This window comes from Dioscorea cayenensis, chromosome 26 (genome assembly GCF_009730915.1).
Source record: "Dioscorea cayenensis subsp. rotundata cultivar TDr96_F1 chromosome 26, TDr96_F1_v2_PseudoChromosome.rev07_lg8_w22 25.fasta, whole genome shotgun sequence".
NCBI lineage: Eukaryota > Viridiplantae > Streptophyta > Magnoliopsida > Dioscoreales > Dioscoreaceae > Dioscorea > Dioscorea cayenensis.
The window spans coordinates 943,704-965,116 of record NC_052496.1 but is presented as its reverse complement, the minus strand read 5'-3'; the positions used below and the strand labels follow the sequence as shown (position 1 = coordinate 965,116).

The following is a 21,413-nucleotide window of genomic DNA, read 5'->3' as shown; positions in this document are numbered from 1 at the left end:
TATTATTATGTATATAAATATCTACATTATTTTGCTGGATTTGATTTGAAGTTGTGTATGAAGTTATCAACAATAAAAACAAGTATATAAAAAAAAAAGGACATCATCATCATCATCATTATTAAAGGTAACATAAATAGATATCCACTTAGAATTACACATACATGGCAGCAGTTTTATTGATAACACACACAAACTTGATTAACTATAATGTATGTATTCATATTTCTCAACCAAAACACAATTAATTATGGTCACTACAATACAATAATAGCTTATTTCTGCTACCCAGGAAACCTGACAGAGTTCCAAAACAAACAAAAGAAAATGGAAGCACAACTCTGTACAACGTGGTCTTGTGCCAACAACTGAAGATAGCTCCCTGTTTCACTTTGAGTTTGTGCATCCAGGGGTACCTCTGGGAGCTGCGTTTCACCAAAAAAAAACAAGCAAATGATTACGAGGATACATGTGAAATAGTGGCAAAACATCATGAACATGAACCAAGATAGGTTCTACTTTATATTTCATCTCTGAATTAGGAAACCAGAACTGCCGCATGGTTTTGTATATGCTTAGCAAAATAGCTAGGGTCAAACTTTGTCAGCTTTTCAGTAATTGGGACTTTTAGCATGGTTGGATATTGAGATGAAGCAAATTTCTAAGAAGAATAGCTCACCTAAATTGACAGCCTCTGAGCTTTTCATCAACCGAATGCGCTTGCATGATGCCACAAACATTCTGCAGATGAAGAAACATAAATCAGACATCTTTATTATGGATGTTTGAAGAGTTTGCAGCACAGATTTGAAAAGTAACAGTTCATATACTTGGATACTGCAAACCAATTATTAAAAATAACTTAGAGGGATAAAATCTCTAAAAGGCTAAAAATAGCTGTAGCTTATTTATCAAGCAAAATTCAATATGAGAACAAGAGATGGTGACTTCTTTATCATCAATTAACCAAAAACATAGAAAGCAATAAATCAGAGGAAAGATCTTGATTTCCTATAAACACTCAAAGGGCTCATGGTCAAACCAAAATGAAATTCAATCAATACCGTCTTCCAGAATTGATATAACAAGGTATTGCTAGGAAATGTTTTATTTCTTCAATTGAGGGGTTTGACACTTTGCAAGATCCACTTGATAAAACAAGAACATATCAATAGGTTGACTAGCTTTCATAAGATGCAGAGACTGATCTCTTCTTCACCCACGAGGATTGAATATGGAGGAAGAAGTTGAAGGTGCTAAAAGAAGCAAAGTCATATGCAAGTTGATAAATTAGCATTATTCAGATCATTCATATACTGTTCCACTAGAGGCTAGAGCTACAGATGATTCTTCTCGTACGAATTTCTCAAATTGAATTTCCTCACTACATAATCACAACATCCTAAAGTTCAGCACAAAAACCATCTAAATCCACAAGTGTTCTACTGTCACAAGAAGCTTTTAAAGAACAAACTTGACTGACATATCAAGCTTATACTCATAAAACAATACTAACAATAGAAAATGAATCAAGAAGAAGTTTCTCATGCACAAACCGAATTTCAAAAAGAGCCGAGAAGTCATATACAAAATGCAAATCAAGCAATTAATAACCTCAAAAGGAAACAACTTTTGGAATGAAGATATACTTACTTCCAAGGGACATCACCGACCAGCATCCAGTCACCGTCCTTGTCTTCATAGGTAGGCACATACTCCGTCCCGTTCACTGGATCCACCAGCCTCTTCTCAGTCTGATAATCACCTGCAAACACACCTAATATCACCGTTACCATCTCGCAAACACATCAAGCAAAGCTCAGAATGGTCAAAAAAGGGTTTAACAGTGGCATACGGATAGTGAAGCAAGAGAACATGTCCTGTAGGGCGGCCAGCAGCTGTTCATATCCTCCGTACATCTCCAGGTCAACCTTCCGGAGGTACGGCGCTCCGTCAACGGCCACCTTCACGTACGTGCAGCTCTTCAGCGCATTCTTCCTGAAGTTCCTGACCGGCGGCCACCCAACCGCTCGCGCCCTGCAAGAAGTTAAGCGGATCGATATATTGTCCTTAAAATCTCAAATCAGGTGTATTTCGTGGAACAAAACTACGCCTTTGGAGGTGTAGAACAACAAAATGGTCAACCCAAGGAGGAGGGAACGTACTTGGCGGCAGGGGGCTTCTCGGCGGCTGACGCCTGAGCACCAGCGGAGTCCGCTGATTGCGAGGCAGAACCACCAAGGGTTAGATCAACAGTCTCAGAGAACCCACGCTTCCTCTCCGTCTCTGATCCGGCAGCGCCGTTCCTCGCCCCACCGGGTAGTCCAAGCTTGAGCTCAGTCTCCTCGTAGTCCAAGCCGGAGACCTCCGACTCCGTCGAGCTTCTGGCCGTGTCCGTTGACATCGCAGGTGAGTGGATGGTGATGGTCTCTTCCCTGGTAGTCTCTTTAAACAAGGTAATTAGGGTTAGGGTTTGAGGAATTGGGGGATTTGGATTGGGATTTAGAAGAAGAGAGGTGGTGGAGAGGAGACGAAGGTGGTGTATTATTATTATTATTATTATTATTATTTAGTATTAGTATTATTATTATTATATAATATTATATATATATATATAAGGGAGAGAGGAGAGTGGGTGATTGGGGCGGTCGACACGTGGCAAAGTGAGCGTGTGGGGAGGTAGCAGACAACGAGAGCGTGTGCTTGTGGGAATGTGGTCACTCCTCTCCTTTTGTGGGACCCCACACTCTGTCCCTGTCCCCCGTCCCACTTCCACCTGTCCATCCTCCATTCCATTTCCCCCGGGAAACGCTTTTTACCGTCACCTTTTTTGCCATACTGCCCAAAAATAATAACTTGCATCAATCAAATAGTTGATCTCAAATATTAATAATCCAAAAAATTAAACTATCTACAATTTATTAGAAAATTAATTGTCTATTTACACGTGAGGTATTGTTTAACAAAAGACAGAATTTTTACAACGGATTACAAAAACGATTTAAAATAATATTAATGTGATTTTTATTGTGTTTTTATAATTTTTAATTATAATAACATAGCTTATGTTGCTAACTCTTTTAACCTTATATTAACATTTTACTAAATTTTTTATTTTTTTAAAAATAATTAATTAAACTACTATTAATGTACTCGGTTTTTAATAAAAATTTATATTAATTATTCCAACTAATATTTTATAATTAATTATAACATTCTAATAAAAATTATTTTGAATTTACGTTAAAATTAGATAATCTGACTTATTTAAGTAAATATCTATTGCATTTAATAGATAAAACAGAAGTAGTATTATTTATACAAAGACATTCATAAATTATTATTATATGAATTAAATATAATAATCTTATTTTTCTATCATGCAAAATTAGGAAACGGGGAAACTGTGTGGGTGGGACCCATTTTAGCAGTTGTGTGGGTGCGTCGACATCGGGGGACATGCATGTGACTCTGGCTGGCTTTTGTCGGCGTACTGTCTCCTCTTAACCTACACGTGTCCCTCGCCGCACGAGTGATCCGTGCAGCAGCCGGTGATTCCCTCATAATGGTGACCGGCATCCTTCAATAGCCCCTGGTTTTCATTAATTAAAATCAAAATTATTATTTAAACTAAATATTATTATAATTATTTGTTTGGCCCTTCTAATTAAACAACTATATATATATATTAATGGCTTTTTTAAAAAAATATATATATTATTATAGTCTGGAGATATGATTAAGGCTACGACTGGTTCTTATTTATGTCCACCTTTTTGTCAATTACCTAACTTGATTATATATATATATATACATATAAAAAAGAAAATTTGGGTTTTGTGTTTATCATGTTGGGCTCATTATTATCAAATTTCTATTTTTTTCAATAAGAGTTATGGTTAATGGCAGGCAAGGATGGCCCCATATTTAAAGGCAATCCTCTTCATAGTAAACAATGTTGCATTTTTCTAAAATATATTTTCAATTTTTCATCATTGCATTACTTTATAATGTAAAAAAAAAATATTATTATTACTTTTTCACCTTAAATATGTGAGGAATGGTAATTATTTTCTAAACAGCCAAATAAGGTGAATCAATATTATATTACCAATTAATAAAAATTAATTTTATATAAAAAATATTTAATAATTATCAACGAGTGCCATACTTTTTTATACAGTTATTAGTATGAAAAATTCGAAATATTTGTAAAAAAAAAATCCTTAAACTCAGTTTTATCTCTCGACCAAGCATTTTCTTTATGTTTTCAAATAAATTCTTTTTAAAGACTTATATATAGATAAGAACATTGGGCATGGAGAAATATATAACATCAATAATTTATCTATATATATGTATAGATAATTTATATCAATTGTTAACTAAAATTCAAATAATCTCCTCTTGATAATTAATTCCAACATGTGAGCTTGGATAGTTTAAACCTAAAAAAGTTAAAAATTAAAAAAAAATTACAAGCTCTTTAACGGTGAGTGAATAGTACTAGTAGTCCAAGTGAAAACTTTTGGGAAAGTTAAAGGTACATAGGAGATCTGAGAGCAGTGGATATGTATGAGAATAATTAAAACCATTTATTTGGCTGGTTGTCGGGAAAAGCAAGTATTGAAAATGACCTCCCTTTTTTTTTTTTTCCTTTTTTATATAAATAAATAAAATATATTAATTTAATTAGTGAAATAAACAAAGTTTAATTTATTAATGTGATTAGTGGGACAGTTGGTCAAAGATCTTGCTTCTTACTCAGCGTGCTTTCAGGATAAGAAAGGATCCATTGAACTTGTTACCATGGATATTTTGGAAACACTATAAACTTCCCTTTTTTATTTTTTATTTTAATTTTCCCAGATTTAATTTTCTTTATCCTTGAACTTTCTGACACTAAACTGCTTTTTTTATATTCTAATTATTTAATAATTTTAAATATCTCTTTTAATACAAAGCAACACTACTAACTTAAGCCATCTCGAGAGGAAGAAGAATTAGTATTGTAGTCCCTCTAAAATAGTTGCTCATATTTTAGAAACTATCTAATTAATAATAAAATATAAACACAACAAAAAAATATTCAAATATAATTTATTTTTTTTAAAGACTTAAAAATAAATAAACATCGAGTTTCTTTTTAAAACTGTTTTGCCAATTATCATTTTTGTTATTTTTATTTATTGATTTACTAATCTTTAACATTTCTCATTTATTTCATTTTCTCCTTTAAATCCTTAACAAATATATTAAATGGTTTATTGATGATTTACAAAAAAAGTTTTTTTATAATTATTGATCAGTGATTTCATTGATGTATAAGTGCATAGCTAATTCATTTCTTTAGTCAAAGAACTAAATTATTATTATTTACGAATATTAATATCAAATGACTATTGAATATGGACCTATCATCGATTTATTATTCATTTTATGTTCTTTTTTTTTAATCTATCTCCATATCATATTATTTATAAGTTGACGGAATCCAAATTATTGATCAAATTAATAATCTCCATAAAAATCAAATAATTATTCTCTCTCTACTTCACGAGAAAGATTGACTTACATCTTAATATAAGCATTAATTAATTGTGAAGAAATTAATTAATCATTAATTTAAGCCTCATGTGAGTTCTTATGATATTAAATGTTCGTAATGTATATTGTTCCCCATTAAAAAATAATTATTACAATGGGCGCCAATGTGTTTCAGTTAACAAATAAATAATTATGAATTATATATGATTACAAGTGTAGCTTATGAAAATAATTAATTTAGTTGGTGATGCATACTAGATTCTGTATAATTTGATATTTATATATATATATGTTAGTAGTGTGTGTGCATATATTAATATGAATGAAGAGGAAATGAGAACATGGGGTTTGTTTCTTCTTTAATTATATGATGATCACTAGAGAACATAGAGAACATGCATGCATGGTTTGTCTCCAAATTGAGGGAGAAGATCATATGCCAATTGTTTTCCATGCATGCATTTATTGATCTTCAACTTCGTTGTCGATACGTCCTCTCATGGTCTCTTAGCCTATTTGAATATAAAATTTCGATAACTTGATGTTCATTCGCAGTGATGATAATAATAATATTATTATTAATTTTTTTAAAGGAAGATCTAAATTTGTATTTATGTGGTGTAAACTATTTTCTTTATTATTATTCATGTTATATATAGACTGTAATTATTGTTTTGAGATGTGAATATTTTTTATTTCTATATATAATTCGTAGAGTTGTGAAAAGATATATCTCATCAACAATTGATTGATTAGTAACCCATTGATTGTTTATATATAATAATAATAATAATAATAATAATAATAATAAACTATAATTTTGTTTAGTGAGGAAAAAGATGTTTACCATTTGAGCGGAACAATATAAGAGAAAATAATATAAAATAATAAAGCAAAACTTACAAGTGAACAAATGAAATAAAGTATCAAATTAATCTATCTTATGAGTAAAAGATTTTATAGAAAAAATAGAAGATAAATAGATGGTAAAAGTCATTTAATCGCTTGTACTTGTTCACATTTAATATATGCCTAAGATGAAAAGTATTAGCTTCTATGAATTTTGAACCAAATACATTATATTGAGCAACAACATATTAATTAATTGACATGTAAATTAAGATAATTGTGGTCCGAAGAAATGAAAATTATCTTTGTATATAATGTCTTTTTTGCTTTGTCTTTTAAACCCACTTGCCGAAGTTGCTAGGTTATTCCATTTCCATTTAATTAGCACTTGATGAATCTTTGATTAATGTAACAAAAAAATAATACTTTAGTTTCAATCTTATTAGAATTTGATTATGTATGTTGTTTGTTGGTCCACTCAACATTAAAATAATAATAATAATAATAAAATCTTTACTAACAAACAAAAACATATATAATTCTCAAACATTTATTGATTTTAGACTGCTCTTATCGGATGATCACACAGAGCAAGTGGAACTTTCTTTTTCCATGCTTGAAGTTATTTATTTAAGTAAATGTGGCGTTTTTCATTTATATGTTTTGGTGAACTGTTTTTCAATTTGCACTGGTAGGTAGGTGGGTAGGTAGTTCATTCCTCTTTCTTTCTTTCTTTATATATATATATATATATATATTAATTTTATATATTTAAAATTCTCATTTTCTTTCTCTAATTGGTAATTAGTTGTTGGACAGTACTATGAATGAGCCCCACAGTGCAACCAACCATTCACAAAAGAAAAATTGCCACTCTTTACAAAAACATTTGCATGTGACTTTTAATAACTAAAGCATTGCCAACATGATTTCATATTGGAAACCCAAAAATCTGATAGCTTGCTTGTATATGTCTAAATTTCTCACAAACAACTACATACTAACTAATAATGCCCCTTTGCAGAGTGCATGTGGAATCATTTTGGCCATATTTTCAGCATTTCACTATTCTCTATTTTATATATGTTAGAGATTTTGACTTCTTAGATTTTCAAACTGGAGTCTAGAAAATATGAGACATATATGAGAGCTAATATTTAGTTGAAATGGAGCAATATCATTATTCACTCAATGCTTCTTTCTCCATGTTAATTACTATTAAAATTGATCATATGTTCATGTTTTTTTATTATTTGTAACTCAATAATTGAAGAGGAATCATGTTAGAAGTGGCATTTGTTACATTTAAATGAAGTCTTAAATTTTTTTAACACAACTTCTAGCGCTGGGGAGAACTCTCGTATTTCACCTATGATTTCTGATCCTCCAGCTAGTGATTTTGTCAAACAGTTATATTCTTAGAACGGCCTAAGATGCATGATTCTACATAATAGTTATTGTTAAAAAAACTTAGTGTTTTCACTTTATATTTCGATACATTTTTTCGTTTCTTGTAGAGAAATCTAACCACTATTTATGCTTACTCTTTGGTTCTATTAATTTTTTTAGCGCTACTCCTTTTACAGACTATGTAAAAAGATTGATCTCTAATAATAATAATCATAATAATACCCATCCCATGCATCCTTGAGAAGTTGTTGATACTCCTCACACTAAAAAATATCCATTTTAACACACCATCCATCATCTTTAATGTTGTCTAGTCTTTTAATATCTATCAAGGACTTCAAATTGAAGTTTTGGTTCTCAATTAATGGCATTCATTTATTTGGGTTGCTACAATAAGTTGAAGTGACATTGTTAATGTTTTGTTGTCTTGTAGAGGAGAGCTTCTCCATAATTTCACAAAAAACAGACATACAAGAACCTTCTTGTCTTTGCATTATCTCTTGAATTGACAACCCATGAAGAATAACTTGGTCACTTAGTGTTCAACACTGTATACTTTCACATATTAAGCATTTCGTGTTCCAATCCAATCAATAATATATTTGATTTAAATTTAACATCATATCAAAAACTTTAATTTATTTACAATATTGACTCATTAAAATAGATTATCACCCTAGGCCCACCAAACCAAAGAGGTATTACAGTAATTAATTAATAGACTCACATGAATTAATTTGAAAGATATAAATTAAAAATCTTCATCCAATTAGAAACTTTTGAGTTAAATTAAATTTAAATAATATAATTGATTTGGCTCTAATAATATATCCATATATAATATGATCATAACAACGTTGGAGTTCAATGTAACTCTAAATTAAAATTTTAGGTATTAGTTGAAGTTAATTTTTTTAAAAAATACTGTCCTTGTAATAAGATAATTTATATTTTATTCTCCTATTTGCTCAAAAACCGAGGGCATGAATTTTACTTATAATTTATTCATAATTAAAAAAAAAAGTTTTAAGAGATGAGGACTTTCTTTTAATTTTTTTAAAGTTTTAAAATTTGCATTATTTGATAAATAACAATTGCATTTAATGGAGAAAGAGGGAGATATCAGAGAAGCAAATTATTTTAATTTATATATATTCATAAATGAACATTTTTGTTTTATTAGAACATGCTTGTAGTGCGTTGTTGGGACCAAGATGAAAGTAAGTTCTTTTTATATTTTGAATAAAACATTTTATTTTGAAAGACATTATGTAGCCACAAATGCAAAGATCATATAAATTATCTTTTTGTTGAATTTTTTTTTATAAAGTGAAAAATATGGTTAGGGACATATGTGACTTTTCCAAAATATACAAATCATTCTCATTTTGTGAGAACCAATTTTTTATTTTATTAAATTCTGATTTTTTATGCCGGTTGTTAGTGGGCTTGCACACAAATTATAATAATAAAAATTATGGAATCTCTAATAAAAAACAAATATCTGATGCTATATGATGTTGTGCATATATATATATATATATATATATATATATATATATATATATATATATATATATATATATCTATATCTATATTTACACACACATAAGAAATTGAATATTTATATCAATGAAGTTTTTTTTTTTCCATTTAAAGTATGGTCCGTACAAGGAAAGAAGAGTACAATGATTTACTAGGAGTCGTTTACTGCTTATATATATATAGGGAAAACATCATCTAAGTAAGTCCCTAGATTTGAAATCTAGGGACGTTTTAAATCTAAGCCGTTGGATCATCATCTGATGGTTGATTGATTATATAAACACTGTACACCTTTTTACTGTCCATGATTACTGTATAACACTGTAGAACGCGGTTTCTACTGTTCATAATGATAAGAGCCGTCAGATTTTCATCCGATGGCTACTATGGACATTCCTAGATTTGAAATCTAGGGACGTCCCTAAATGATGGGTTCTCATATATTAGCTTCCACCGCCCCACAAGTAATGAAAAATTGCCACTCTTTTTACAAGACTTTCCAAGCATATGCAACTACTAAGGCATTGCCAAATGCCAACCAAATTCCATGTAATTCAATCCATTAGATAAAAAAAAATAATAATAATAAAAGCTGGTGTAACTCATGCTTCCAAGCATGTCTTAATTAAAATCCCACTCTTATCACTTTTCTTTGGAGCCATCTTGATAAATCTATATCTTTTTCAAATAAATCTTTCTTCCATAGTTAAGTGATCTACTAATTGATTTCAATCTCTGGAAATTAAATTCTTATTTGAATTTTTAGATTTTAAAAAAATCTTCTAAATGTTAATGATGTTGTGTTTCATCTCCAATTCAAGCAATTTTCAATTTAAATTTTATTGCTAGTAACCATGTCTTAAGAAAAATCCCACTCTATCACTTTCTTTTGGGAGCCATCTTGATAAATCTATATCTTTGTCAAATAAATCTTCCTTCCGTAGCCAAGTAGTCTACTAATTGATTCTAATCTCTTGAAATTAAATTTATATTCAGATTTCTAAAATATCTTCTAAATGTCAATAATTTTGTGTTCCATCTCTAATTCAAGCAACTTGCAATTAAAATTGTATTGCTAATATTCACAATGAAAAGACCTCTCTAATAAGATGGGGTTGTCTATGATATATGTGCACATTGACTTCTTCTAAATTAAGAAATGCGGGATTAAACCAGGCTTGCAATAATTTGATAGCAACTTGCAATTAAAATCTTGTTGCTAGTATTCGCAATGAAAGATCCAAGCAGCTATTTTGGATATCAAAGAAAATGAATAGTTAAATATTGCAAAAATTAAAGAGTCATAAAGTTTAAAAAGAACTTTCTCAATTTGTCCATGACAACATTTCTGCAACCACTTTCTAATAAAAGAATGATAACTCCTTTCTCGTAAGTGTGAAAGCTCGAGGGATTAATTCTCTTTAATTTAGATTAAAGTGAGTGCTCTGTCCACTTTATAAAAAAAATAAAAATAAAAATGCATTGCTGCCTTCAAATACATGATGAATGGTTTTTCTTGCCATCCAGCAAGGATTAGTTTTATAGTTTTGAAAATCACATTGCATTTTGTTTTTCAGAGCAGACAAAGGGTAGCAGAAATCACAAAGGCAATTGATCCGGGCTTGTTACTATTTTCAAGCCACACACACACTGACATAGTCTTGAATATAAATGAAAGACTGCCTGTTCAAGCCACATAACTCAGCCACACACTTTCATTATGTCTATTCAAGTGTACGTGTCATACATGCTATTAAGACTAAGAAGATAACAAAAAAAGAAAAGTTGGAAATGGTTTCAATGCTTCACTTGTCGCCAACTTTGTTACCATTTTAATCAACTTATATTTATATCTGGTTCATTATCAACTTCTTTTATGTGATTGTTTTCCATGCATTTATTAAGTTGGCAAATTAAGATAAACCAACTTAATGGGTTACTAAGATCAAACATTGAACTCTTGATTATCAGTGAAGTTTACTATGATAAACCAACTTCATGGGTTACTAAGATAAACCAACTTAATGTCAAATATTTTAGTATTATCAGTGAAGTTTACAAGTTTTTTTTTTGGGAAAGAGGAGCGGGGCGAACCCACTAGAGACCTAGAGACGTGCACAAGCCTCGGTGGAACAAGTGGGGACGGGGCCGCACTCACATGGACGCTGGAACCACCCATACACAATCACTATTCACAACTTCCAGAAATGTGCCCTCAGCCGAGAATCGAACTCTCACCACTCGGTGAGAGTTCTATCGGCGACCCGTGTACTAATAGACCCGAAGGTCGTTGGCAGTGAAGTTTACAAGTTGTTGAATACTCCCATAGCTGATAACTATACTTGGTGTGGCTGGAAAAATCTTTGGAGAACCAATGCAACCCCAAGAGCCAAATTCTTTACTTGGCTTCTCTTACATGAGAGAATTCAAACTCTTGATCATCTTAAATCCTTGAATTTAGTTCCTAATCATACTTGTGCTCTTTGTGGTTTGAATAAAGAAAACATTGATCGCCTTTTCAATTGTTGCTCCAAGACCATCATGGTTTGGTGAAATATTGTAGAGAGTACAAATAATCTCCATCTTACAGGAATTAGTTTTCAATAGGGAATCTGGCTTGAGCATGCATGATAGATCAGTTAAAGCTCTTGAGATGGCTTTCCTTATTGTAACTGTAGTCTGGAACATCTGGAAAGCCCGGTGCAACAACATTTTCAAACAACAATGCTTAGATGCAACTTGGATTACTTATACCTTAGTCAGCCAAGTGAAGGAGTATACCCTAAAAGCAAATCATCAAAGGTAGTTATTCTTTCTTAACATTTTTAACAACTATCACTTTTAATATTGTTTATTCACTGATACTTCTTGGATTCCCAACAATCACTCAGGTGGAGGAAGCTTCTTCATCACCAACGGTCCCAAAAGAATAGATGTTGCTGGTTGCTCAAGGATCATTGGTGAATCTGCATATGAGTATTTTGAACCAAATACTTTGGAGATTGGTTTAAGAAATGTTGCTGATTGGAATCTCATTATCACAGTCATCTTCACTGATTGTATTGAGATTCAGAAGGCTTGGAATCAAAGTGTTCCTGGTAACATGGGAAGGATAACTCAAAGAATTCAGAACTTGCAGAATCTATATCATCTCAACAATGTTTTTGTTGAAGCTATTCCCAGATCTTGGAATGATCTTGCTGATAAATTTGCAGCCCATGGCAGATCCTATCAGAATCTATCTTTGTTTCATTAAGGCTTGGATTTACCGAGATGGTTGATGAAGTGGGTTAACAGTAATGGCTACACTTTTGATTAGTTGTTCTTTGTTTGTATTATGTGTTGTGTTCTTTTTTTCAGCCTGGTCTTAAGAGTTGTATTTTTACCCATTCTGTTTCTTCCAGTCCAGTTTTGTGTAGTTTGTTCTTTTTAATTTCAATAAATTCAGCTACTCTGTAGCTATTTTTCTCCAACAAAAGTTTTTGTTTTAGTGTTATGTTATCCTTATTTATCAATAAGTTCTTAATTTAACAAAGGCAATTTCCTGATTTTCCAATCGTGGATCCTAGAGAAATCCAACGGTCAGCATTGTACAGATGCAACGATTGATACTCTCACCCCCATTCTTACTCTTTGCTTAGTTTTCTTATGTAAAAGAAGTAAGTGGTGATTCTGGAAGCTCCACTGGTCTGACTTAAAGTGAGAGTGAAAATATCAGCCCAGAAATAAAGAGAAAAATAATAAAAATCCTATTTTTGTCATCGCTCCCCTCCTCTTTTAGTGCGGGATTGTTCCCAGATGCTGACGCGATGAAGAAAACCATAGACTTCAGCTTGAAATCGATGGTAAAGGGGGTGGAAAAGATGAAGAATTTCGTCAGCTTCCACTCAGAGTACTATTATTTGCAAAATGTTGTCCATTTTGGTGAGTTTTTCTCGGATTTCTCACACTATTTAGTCCCTGATGAGCTTTATCAAGGGTTTTGATCCTTGTTGCTCCGTGGTTGGTGTTAGTCTTGTCAATAGTCTGATTAAAGGTCTTTTTTTCCTCCTTTCTTTTGGATCTTGATTGAATTGTTGATTGTAAGGTCTGTCAGATGGAATTTGTATTTGGGTTTTATTTTGATTTTTGTGGAATTATGGCTTCTCATTTAAAGTTTGTAGTTTGGGCAGTGTGCGTCTTTGATTCAGAGGGTTTTGATTTTCCGCCATCCACAGCGTCTCTATGTTTTTTTTGGTGTTTGGAATGGTTACTTATTCTATGAATTGCTAACCAGAACCTTAATATTATTTTTTTTTTTTCAGATTTCGCTTTTCTAGGGTTTGACATTTTGAAAAGTTTATATGATTCGCTGTGATTTATATTTTCTCGTAGCTTCGGAAGTGAAGCATATAAACAGTTTCTGGCCTCTTTTAGCTGCATTTTGATGCAGGATTGCTATTGTACTTGAAATGTATCTCATTTAGCAGAATTTTGTTTTGTTGTCCTAGACTTGAGCAGAAAATGGAGGGTAAAGTTTCTAGCTTTAATGCATGGTGTTGGTTTTCTTAGAAAAATTCTTAGAAAGTGAACATTTTTTTTTGAAGTAGATGTCTATTTAAACTATAATGGACTAAGCATAGAGCTTTATACATCAGGATTTGGAATCTGAGATCAACTCCCAATAAGTGATCCTTTTGCTACCTTGAAACAGGACGGTAAGGTTTGGGAAAGTGAGCAGCTCTAGTTTTATGTGCTCTGCTCTTTCATCCCTAAAATATTGATAGTTTTTGATGGATTCTCCGTCTCTGGAACAACTGCCTGAAAATCAAACTGACAGATACCCTTTCCTGATGGAGGGACCAGGAAGTCATGATGAACATGAACATATAATTGATATAACAAGGGACAGAGTTGGTTCTGCATCAGACTTGCATGGTCGCAACAACAATGAGTTAGAGGAATCTGATTATGATGATAGGTCTTCAACAATTGTACGGGTTCACAATGGTCAGCCACCTTCAGCATCTGATTCTAGAAATGCTTCATCTGGGAGGAGACGTGATAGTCATCGTCTCCAGCGTGGAAGCCCTTTAAATTCAGGTTTTTGGATTTCAGTTGAGCTTGTTGTCAGTATAAGCCAAATTATTGCGGCTATTATTGTCGTCGCGTTGTCAAGACATGAGAAACCAGAGACTCCATTATTTGCGTGGATAATTGGTTACACCATAGGCTGTGTTGCATCTCTTCCTCATCTTTATTGGCGCTACATTCATTGTAACACTCCTGGTTTAACTCAAGAATCAGCTCATCTCCATCAGAGTTCTCAAGTCATTACTACAGCACCCACGCCTTACACCATAATGTCTGTCAATCAAGTGTTAGAAGGAGAACACCTCCATAGGACTGGTGCTGTATTACATATTCGCCAGAGTTTGGTCATTGCCAGTCCAAGGTATTTATTCTCTATGCAATTCCTGTGAGAGTTTTTAAGTTATTGGGTCATTTGTGTAACTTGTATTTTTCCTTTGTCAATATGCATAATGTCTTTGAAAATCTGAAATTATAATCCACTCAAGAAAGTGATAGAGATAGAGAAAAGGAATAGTTTAGACAGCTGCTGAACAATTTATCAATATAGTATTGTTAATTGTATGTGAATTGACATAGTAGACAATCTTTTCATAGCTTAGTTTAGAATTGAATAAGTGCCCCAATTAGTTTTGTTCTATATGTATGCATCCAAGAACTTTTGGGATTACAGAGCAACTGTAGTTGAATGCAATGACCTATATTATTTCTATTTTTCTTTACATGGTTATCTGGCTGATGACTATTTTGAATCTAAGGAATTTTCTGTTCTCTAGCTCCAAAAGTAAATATCTCCATTTAATTGTTGCATTCATATCTCTATTTAAGAGGTTTTCTGCTTTTGTAGGTTGAATGCGGCTGTTGGCCATTTCAAGATGGCCTTGGATTGCTTTTTTGCAGTTTGGTTTGTTGTTGGCAATGTGTGGGTTTTTGGTGGCCATTCTTCTGCTTCTGCTTCTCCAAACTTATACAGGTATGCTTGCTCCTTGAATAGATGTTGCCTTGTCATTCTTTAACACACCCTAACAATATTATATCCACTGCTGTAGGTTATGCATAGTTTTCCTTACATTCAGTTGTATTGGATATGCCATGCCATTTATCATGTGTGCAGCAATCTGTTGCTGCCTGCCTTGCATAATTTCTATCCTGGGCTTGAGAGAGGAATTTAATCAGACCAGAGGTGCTACCACAGATATGATTTGTTCACTGCCGACTTACAAATTCAAGTTAAAGGTTAGCCAAAATGGGCAAGAGAATGAGCCTAGTTTGGAAGACACATATGAGGGTGGGATCTTAGGTGTTGGTACTGACAGGGAACGGGTAGTTTCTGCTGAAGATTGTGTGAGTAATCTATCCTTTTTTTTTTGCGTGCAATAGGTTATTATTAGTATTCGCATGCCACGGCAGTGTATAATTGGAAAGCTCCTATAATTGGCTTAGTTCTGGCCAGTGGTAGGTTTATATAATGTGATGAATAGGTCACTTGCTAGTGTCCTCCTAAACCATTTAAAGCCTTCAGTGCAAGCTACCACAACATATCTATGCTGATATACTTGAATAAAACCAAGTGTTTGTTCTATCCCTTGTATTTCAGAAAGTTTAGGTTACACCATTTTAGAATGAAAAGGGTGTTTAGAATGAATAAGAGTAGCACTAAATTCAATTTAACAAATCAATATAGTATTTTTTTATTGAGCACGATTTGATTTAAGTTTAATTGTGCACCATAATTAACTCGTTAGTTATGACATCAGAATCAAATCAGTAATGCTAATGTTTGTCATAGGCCTATTCCAATTATGTTGACAAAGGATTTGGAATACTTAATTTGAAATTGTTATCTTGGTTGAAGTGAGAGCAACAGTTTGTGTGTGTGTGTGGGTCACAAAATTAGCTCCAATAAGTACATGCTCTAAATTTTACATGGAGAATGAATACGGTTGTCCAGCCAAATGAAGCCTGAGTGCCCTCTTTAAGAGATTGCAGATTTACCACATCTTTCAAATTAGGATGTTCGAATTATGTGTTATTTGCTAGAACAGTTAATTGTTGTTGAATCCTTTCTCGTATGTTCCTGGAAGAGAAGTCCAATTGCCCAATTTTGCTCTGCCTTCTCTGAGATTCATAATTGCTGCTGCTGTCACCGCCGCAGATATGCTGCATATGCTTGGCGAAGTACAAGGACAATGACGATCTTCGTGAGCTCCCATGCACACATTTTCTTCACAAGGAATGTGTGGATAAATGGCTCAAGATTAATGCGTTGTGCCCCCTCTGCAAGTCTGCTATATGGTAGATCACCACCTCCACAACAAAGATAGAGAGCACAGTCAAATGCCCCATGCCTAAAAAGATCCAGATTCAGAGCGGATTGTTTCTCCCCTGGAATTGCTGCTATGTTATTTTGTGTGTAGTTGTATATATTATTACCAAGAGCGTTCTGGCCCTCTTTTAAATTGCTTCCTCAGATGTTGTGTTGTATAAAAACTTTATATAAGCAAAAAACGAACATGCGAATCCTATGTCTATCCACCCCTATCTAGCCTCCAGACAAAATGGCAAGACAATCAAGCTGTGGATCATTATTGCATATTTTGGTTGGGTTCTTATGTGATTAATTACATACAAATGCCAGCCTTTTCCAGTGTGATTCAATATTAAGCGGGGATCTCTGTCAGATGCATGCTGGTCTAGTGCAAGTAGTGTCTTGTATCTTGAACATGCCCCGGCTCATTGAACTAATGCTCTCTTTAATCTATCTTTCATCAACACATAGTAATTCAAGAAACATAAGTACAGAATCATAAACAAATTGTTTGAGGACAAACATATATACACAGTTACAATTAACCAAGAGAAAATCTCGACTAGAATACCATGTAAAAATAGCTATGCCTCTACAAGTACTTTTAACTTTTTCGGTCTTCCTCTCGGGCGTGAAGCTGAAGCAGTAGTTTCTATAGAAATGACTTCAGTTGTAGTTGTAGCATCAAATGACAAGTTTGATCCCAAATCTGCAGTAGTTTCATCTACAGTAGGCATTTCCCTTAGATGAGTTAGCAATTTGCTCATATGCCACTGCACATAGTCGAAGCGGGATTTCGTCAAAGATGATTCTTGAACTATGATGGAAGCAAGTGACCGCAATGCTCGAGACCAATATTTATAGCCACTACTCCTGGGGAACAATGAGTTCTCGTGCCTCCATCGAGGCAAAAGATATTTATCAGGCAGCAAGAAGCAGTTCTTCAATGAGAGTACTCGAAGAGCATGTCTGCAGAGGATTCCGGATGTTTCAAACTCTTTACAACTGCAATGGATTTCTTCTTGTGAGGGAATGCACTGCACTCGGTACCCTCCATCAGTGTCCAGCCGATGCCGAACAAGATAACCCTCACCTGATTGTTCATACACAGCATGCTGTGTTGATGACACAATTTCTTTCTGAAACATGTCAAAAGCATGACTTGTAAGAACCTTTGATGCATGCTCTTCCATAGGCATGCATGTCTTGATCTTGACATTTTGATAACTTTGTCGCATAATTGCTTCTTCACTTGCTTGATTTTGGAAATCAACTGCAAGCCCTACCTGCAGGTAAATGTAAGAAAAGGAATGAAAGAAGAAAAAAAAAAAAGCTAGATTTAAGGAAAAAGCAAAGAAATGAGAATGCATAGACACTAACCTGCTCAATAAAATCCTTAAGGCGTAATTGAGAATCCAAAAAACCTTTGAAAAATAATTTAGTTGACATTGAAAAGCCAATTTTCATCAATCCTCCCAAAAACCATCCACGCAAGTATGGCAATGCCCAACAAACCCGATGAAATGAGAGAGTGACTATGTGCCTATCTGAGACAACTCCAAACTCAAAAACCATTTGGCTCCATTGCTGTTCAAAATCCATCACATTTTCCAGATTAGATATTCTATTGAATTCAGACACAAACTGGTCATATCTGGGACCAAGTATGGCAAAAAACCAGCTTGGCAACTTTGATGTAATATTCCAAGGAGAAAACACATGTTTTGTGTTTGGTAACTCGCTCAGCATAGCTTCTTTAAGTCTCATGTCCAGATCAGTCAGCATTGTTTGTGGAAACTTCCCATCCATGATACGGATGAATGACTGCAAAAAGAAAGCATAAAAACATATCAAAATTTGGAAGCTTCATGTTACACATTTTGCCAAAACAAGTTACCTTTTGAGAGGAGAAAAAAAAGCTCAAGAACTAACATTTCTAAGTAGATAGAAGGGAGTATTGGGCAAACCTGCAAGGCCCATCTAAAAGAAAGTGGCTTTTCTTCTCTAAGAAGAACACATCCAAAAAATATGGCATTACCATAGTTGTCCAAACCAAACCAGACACCGAAAGGCCTATCATATGCATACAAACGATATGTTGTATCAAATACAACCACATCTCCAAAAGCCCTATAGGCACGAATAGAGTCCGGATATGACCACGCAATATGTTCCAGCTTGTCATTCTCATCCACTGAAAACTCATAGTGGAAATCTGGGGTTTTTTCTTTCATAGCCTTGCAAGCCTTGAGAAGTTCTGAACCCTCATTCTCTCGATTTATATTCTTCGAGGTCTGAAGGAAATTCCTTAGGTCTCTCTCTGTGAATGATAGCTCACCTTGTCTGACCCCTTTCTGCATTTCAAGAGCTCTCATTATGAGGTTCACAGTGCAACCAGCCTTTGAAAGATCTAGGATACGTTCACGATCAGTTGATGATATATTTCGATATGCAGGAAGATGGCGCACTTCTTCACTATCCAACAGAGGATGATTATGCTCATTACTAAAATGACTAACCACCCACCGCGCGACACCCTTTGAAATATTCTTCTTAATGATCATTTGCGCCTCACACTTGCACCGTGTTGATTTCTTGTTCCTCTGGCGTTTTACTTCTGGTGTTTTCCTGGGGAGAGACACCCCAGCTCGATGACAAACAAGCTCGCGTTTATAAACTCCCAATGGATGTGAAGGGTTTCCTTTAGACCGTTCTCGCCTGATAGCAAAGCCATTCTTCCGAGCAAAGTTGGTAAAATATTCTTGGGCCTCATCATCAGTTCGAAAGGTCTGTCCCACATATGGAAGAGAATCAGACACAGTGCATTCCGCTTGTGGTGTTCCTTGTTGAATGAATGAAGAACTAGAAGTTCCTGGCGGAAGATTAAGCTCTCCCTCCATAGGAGCATCTTCTTCGTCACTTTCCACTCTGATATAACATTGATCATCACCACACGGGCATCGCCATTTGTGAGTGAGGCAACCATTATTTCCTGATCTCGATCTGCCCATTTTTACAACTTCCTTGTCAACAATATACCAGCATGATAAAGCTGAACAGTAGAAGCCTTCAAACAGAGATTTGCATAACTTAGTTCCAAGAACCAAAATATTCCTGAAAAACCTCCCATTTTTTACTGACCAATCAATGAAAACAAAGTAAAATTCCAATCTTTACTCCATGGATTAGTTCAAGCACCATTCATGATCGCATTGCATCTGAACACTCTGTTAAAAGAGCCAGTAGAAAATTTTCACAACCAGCGCAACAATGTGAAATCATCAATTTTTTCACCAGTAAAAACAAGACGGCGAAACATCAAAAGATTCAAACTTTATCCATTCATTCACCAGTGCAAGAGCAATACTGAATCCAGGTATCAATGCACTAATCACACGATATAACATAAATCTACAATTTGCAACAAAAATTTCAGAGCATATTGTTCAAGCCATGAGCAAAAACATCATAAAAACAAAATAAAGGTTGAAACTTTAACATCGTTTAGGGTTCGAGATACCAGCAAATGGGCGGGTTGGAGGAGGGAGTGTTGATCCAGCAGCGAATCGAGAAGATGATATTGCCACCCAGCTTGTTCCAGAGAATCCGACCATCTCGCTCTGGTTATCTCGTTCTGGAGGGTGGAAAATTAGGGCATATGAGGAGACAAGGAGTCAAAATAACCAATGGGTTCGGGTTCAAGCCCGTAAAGCCCAACCCATGACATTACCAACCCAAAGATTCATGTCCGTTTAAATAACATCTCCCAAATCACAATCACGAGTGCAGTTGATCAACCGCCGATTCCCGCGCAATTTCCAAACCGTGAACCAAAAGATGAGAACTTTGAAAAGGTTCTCCTATGAAACTGCTCTTCCTCACTCGTTAGGGATTCCAAAATCGCCATGAATGGCGCTTGAGCCTCTCCTTGAATTTGTGAACCAATTTGATTGCAGAATTCGCCTTTGGCTTGGAGATGCAGACAATGGACTCCTTAGTCCTTCCGAACAGTGATTCACAAAATTAGGTTTTTTGAGATGTTTGATTCAGTGGGACTGGAAGCTAATGCTGGAAGAGGAGTGTTTGTCATATGAATTTGGGACTCTGTTATAGTTCTGAGATTAAGTAATTACAGAGACTCATGTTTGTTTTTGAAGGCAAGGTCGTCCTCAGAAGTTTCATGCATCTTACAATATAAGAATACTGAGGAGGTGGTTGTTGCTGTTACTGTTGTTTCTGCTCTTCTTATTTTGAAGAATTTATTGAGTTGCCATAAAAAATGTATTTCTTGGAAATTGTCTTAGATTGATTATTGATTATTAGGAACAAGGCGTTCTGCCCAAGTTGTCAAATAGAACAGAAAAAATGAAGCAAAATCCGGCCTCAGGTCTTGTTCTTTATTAATATGCTTGCTAACTGAAGCGCCCTCAGTCCTAAGTGAATAATGATACTTCCAGTGTTTTGTCACTTGTAGAGACTGTAATCTAATCTAACACACTAAAGTTGAAGGGAGAAAAAATTATGTATCAGAGTGAAGAGTCCATCTCTGGAAGAATATGCTGATCATGCTGCAAAGAAAGATTCAGCCACTTATCTGGAATTTATGTCGATTATCAACTTTAGGAGAGTGAATTTTCTCCTTGTGATCTTCATCCCCATTGGAATGGATTTTGCTGCATTTTCT

The 21,413-nt window shown here is 34.1% G+C and overlaps 3 protein-coding genes across 4 annotated transcripts; 1 reads left to right on the top strand and 2 right to left on the bottom strand.

Moving 5' to 3' along the window:
• Positions 1–115: 115 nt before the first annotated feature.
• Positions 116–2,577, bottom strand: LOC120253190 (auxin-responsive protein IAA1). Its single transcript, XM_039261512.1, has 5 exons — positions 2,166–2,577; positions 1,856–2,037; positions 1,654–1,765; positions 680–741; positions 116–425 (listed from the first exon to the last, which is right to left on the bottom strand). Exons 1-5 carry the CDS (start codon positions 2,402–2,404, stop codon positions 388–390), a joined length of 633 nt encoding a protein of 210 aa, XP_039117446.1. The 5' UTR covers positions 2,405–2,577; the 3' UTR covers positions 116–387.
• An 11,593-nt stretch (positions 2,578–14,170) lies between these two features.
• On the top strand, positions 14,171–17,014 carry LOC120253165 (E3 ubiquitin-protein ligase At1g12760-like). The gene is made up of 4 exons (XM_039261481.1): positions 14,171–14,785; positions 15,269–15,394; positions 15,471–15,765; positions 16,577–17,014. The coding sequence occupies exons 1-4, from the start codon at positions 14,184–14,186 to the stop codon at positions 16,718–16,720; spliced, it is 1,167 nt and encodes a 388-aa protein (XP_039117415.1). The 5' UTR covers positions 14,171–14,183; the 3' UTR covers positions 16,721–17,014.
• Positions 17,015–17,161: 147 nt separating this feature from the next.
• On the bottom strand, positions 17,162–20,840 carry LOC120253164 (protein FAR1-RELATED SEQUENCE 11-like). Of its 2 annotated transcripts, none has more exons than XM_039261478.1 (4): positions 20,250–20,840; positions 18,697–19,796; positions 18,110–18,553; positions 17,162–18,015 (listed from the first exon to the last, which is right to left on the bottom strand). In XM_039261478.1, the coding sequence occupies exons 1-4, from the start codon at positions 20,341–20,343 to the stop codon at positions 17,314–17,316; spliced, it is 2,340 nt and encodes a 779-aa protein (XP_039117412.1). In that variant the 5' UTR covers positions 20,344–20,840; the 3' UTR covers positions 17,162–17,313. The 2 variants fall into 2 exon arrangements, with proteins under 2 accessions (XP_039117412.1, XP_039117414.1); XM_039261480.1 differs by having other exon boundaries at positions 17,163–18,015; positions 18,697–19,956; positions 20,250–20,361.
• Between the last annotated feature and the right edge of the window lie 573 nt (positions 20,841–21,413).

What these genes read in the sequence shown, in the direction of transcription:
- LOC120253164 (XM_039261478.1), bottom strand. Translation starts at nt 20,343, where the DNA reads ATGGTCGGATTCTCTGGAACAAGCTGGGTGGCAATATCATCTTCTCGA. An exon ending in TCCAACCCGCCCATTTGCTG is followed by an intron (nt 19,797 to 20,249) that starts GTATCTCGAACC and finishes CTCTGTTTGAAG; the next exon opens with GCTTCTACTGTTCAGCTTTA. An exon ending in TTAAGGATTTTATTGAGCAG is followed by an intron (nt 18,016 to 18,109) that starts GTTAGTGTCTAT and finishes ATTTACCTGCAG; the next exon opens with GTAGGGCTTGCAGTTGATTT.
- LOC120253165 (XM_039261481.1), top strand. Translation starts at nt 14,184, where the DNA reads ATGGAGGGACCAGGAAGTCATGATGAACATGAACATATAATTGATATA. An exon ending in TTGGTCATTGCCAGTCCAAG is followed by an intron (nt 14,786 to 15,268) that starts GTATTTATTCTC and finishes CTGCTTTTGTAG; the next exon opens with GTTGAATGCGGCTGTTGGCC. An exon ending in TAGTTTCTGCTGAAGATTGT is followed by an intron (nt 15,766 to 16,576) that starts GTGAGTAATCTA and finishes TCACCGCCGCAG; the next exon opens with ATATGCTGCATATGCTTGGC.
- LOC120253190 (XM_039261512.1), bottom strand. Translation starts at nt 2,404, where the DNA reads ATGTCAACGGACACGGCCAGAAGCTCGACGGAGTCGGAGGTCTCCGGC. An exon ending in GTCGGTGATGTCCCTTGGAA is followed by an intron (nt 742 to 1,653) that starts GTAAGTATATCT and finishes CTTCATCTGCAG; the next exon opens with AATGTTTGTGGCATCATGCA. An exon ending in CTCAGAGGCTGTCAATTTAG is followed by an intron (nt 426 to 679) that starts GTGAGCTATTCT and finishes GGTGAAACGCAG; the next exon opens with CTCCCAGAGGTACCCCTGGA.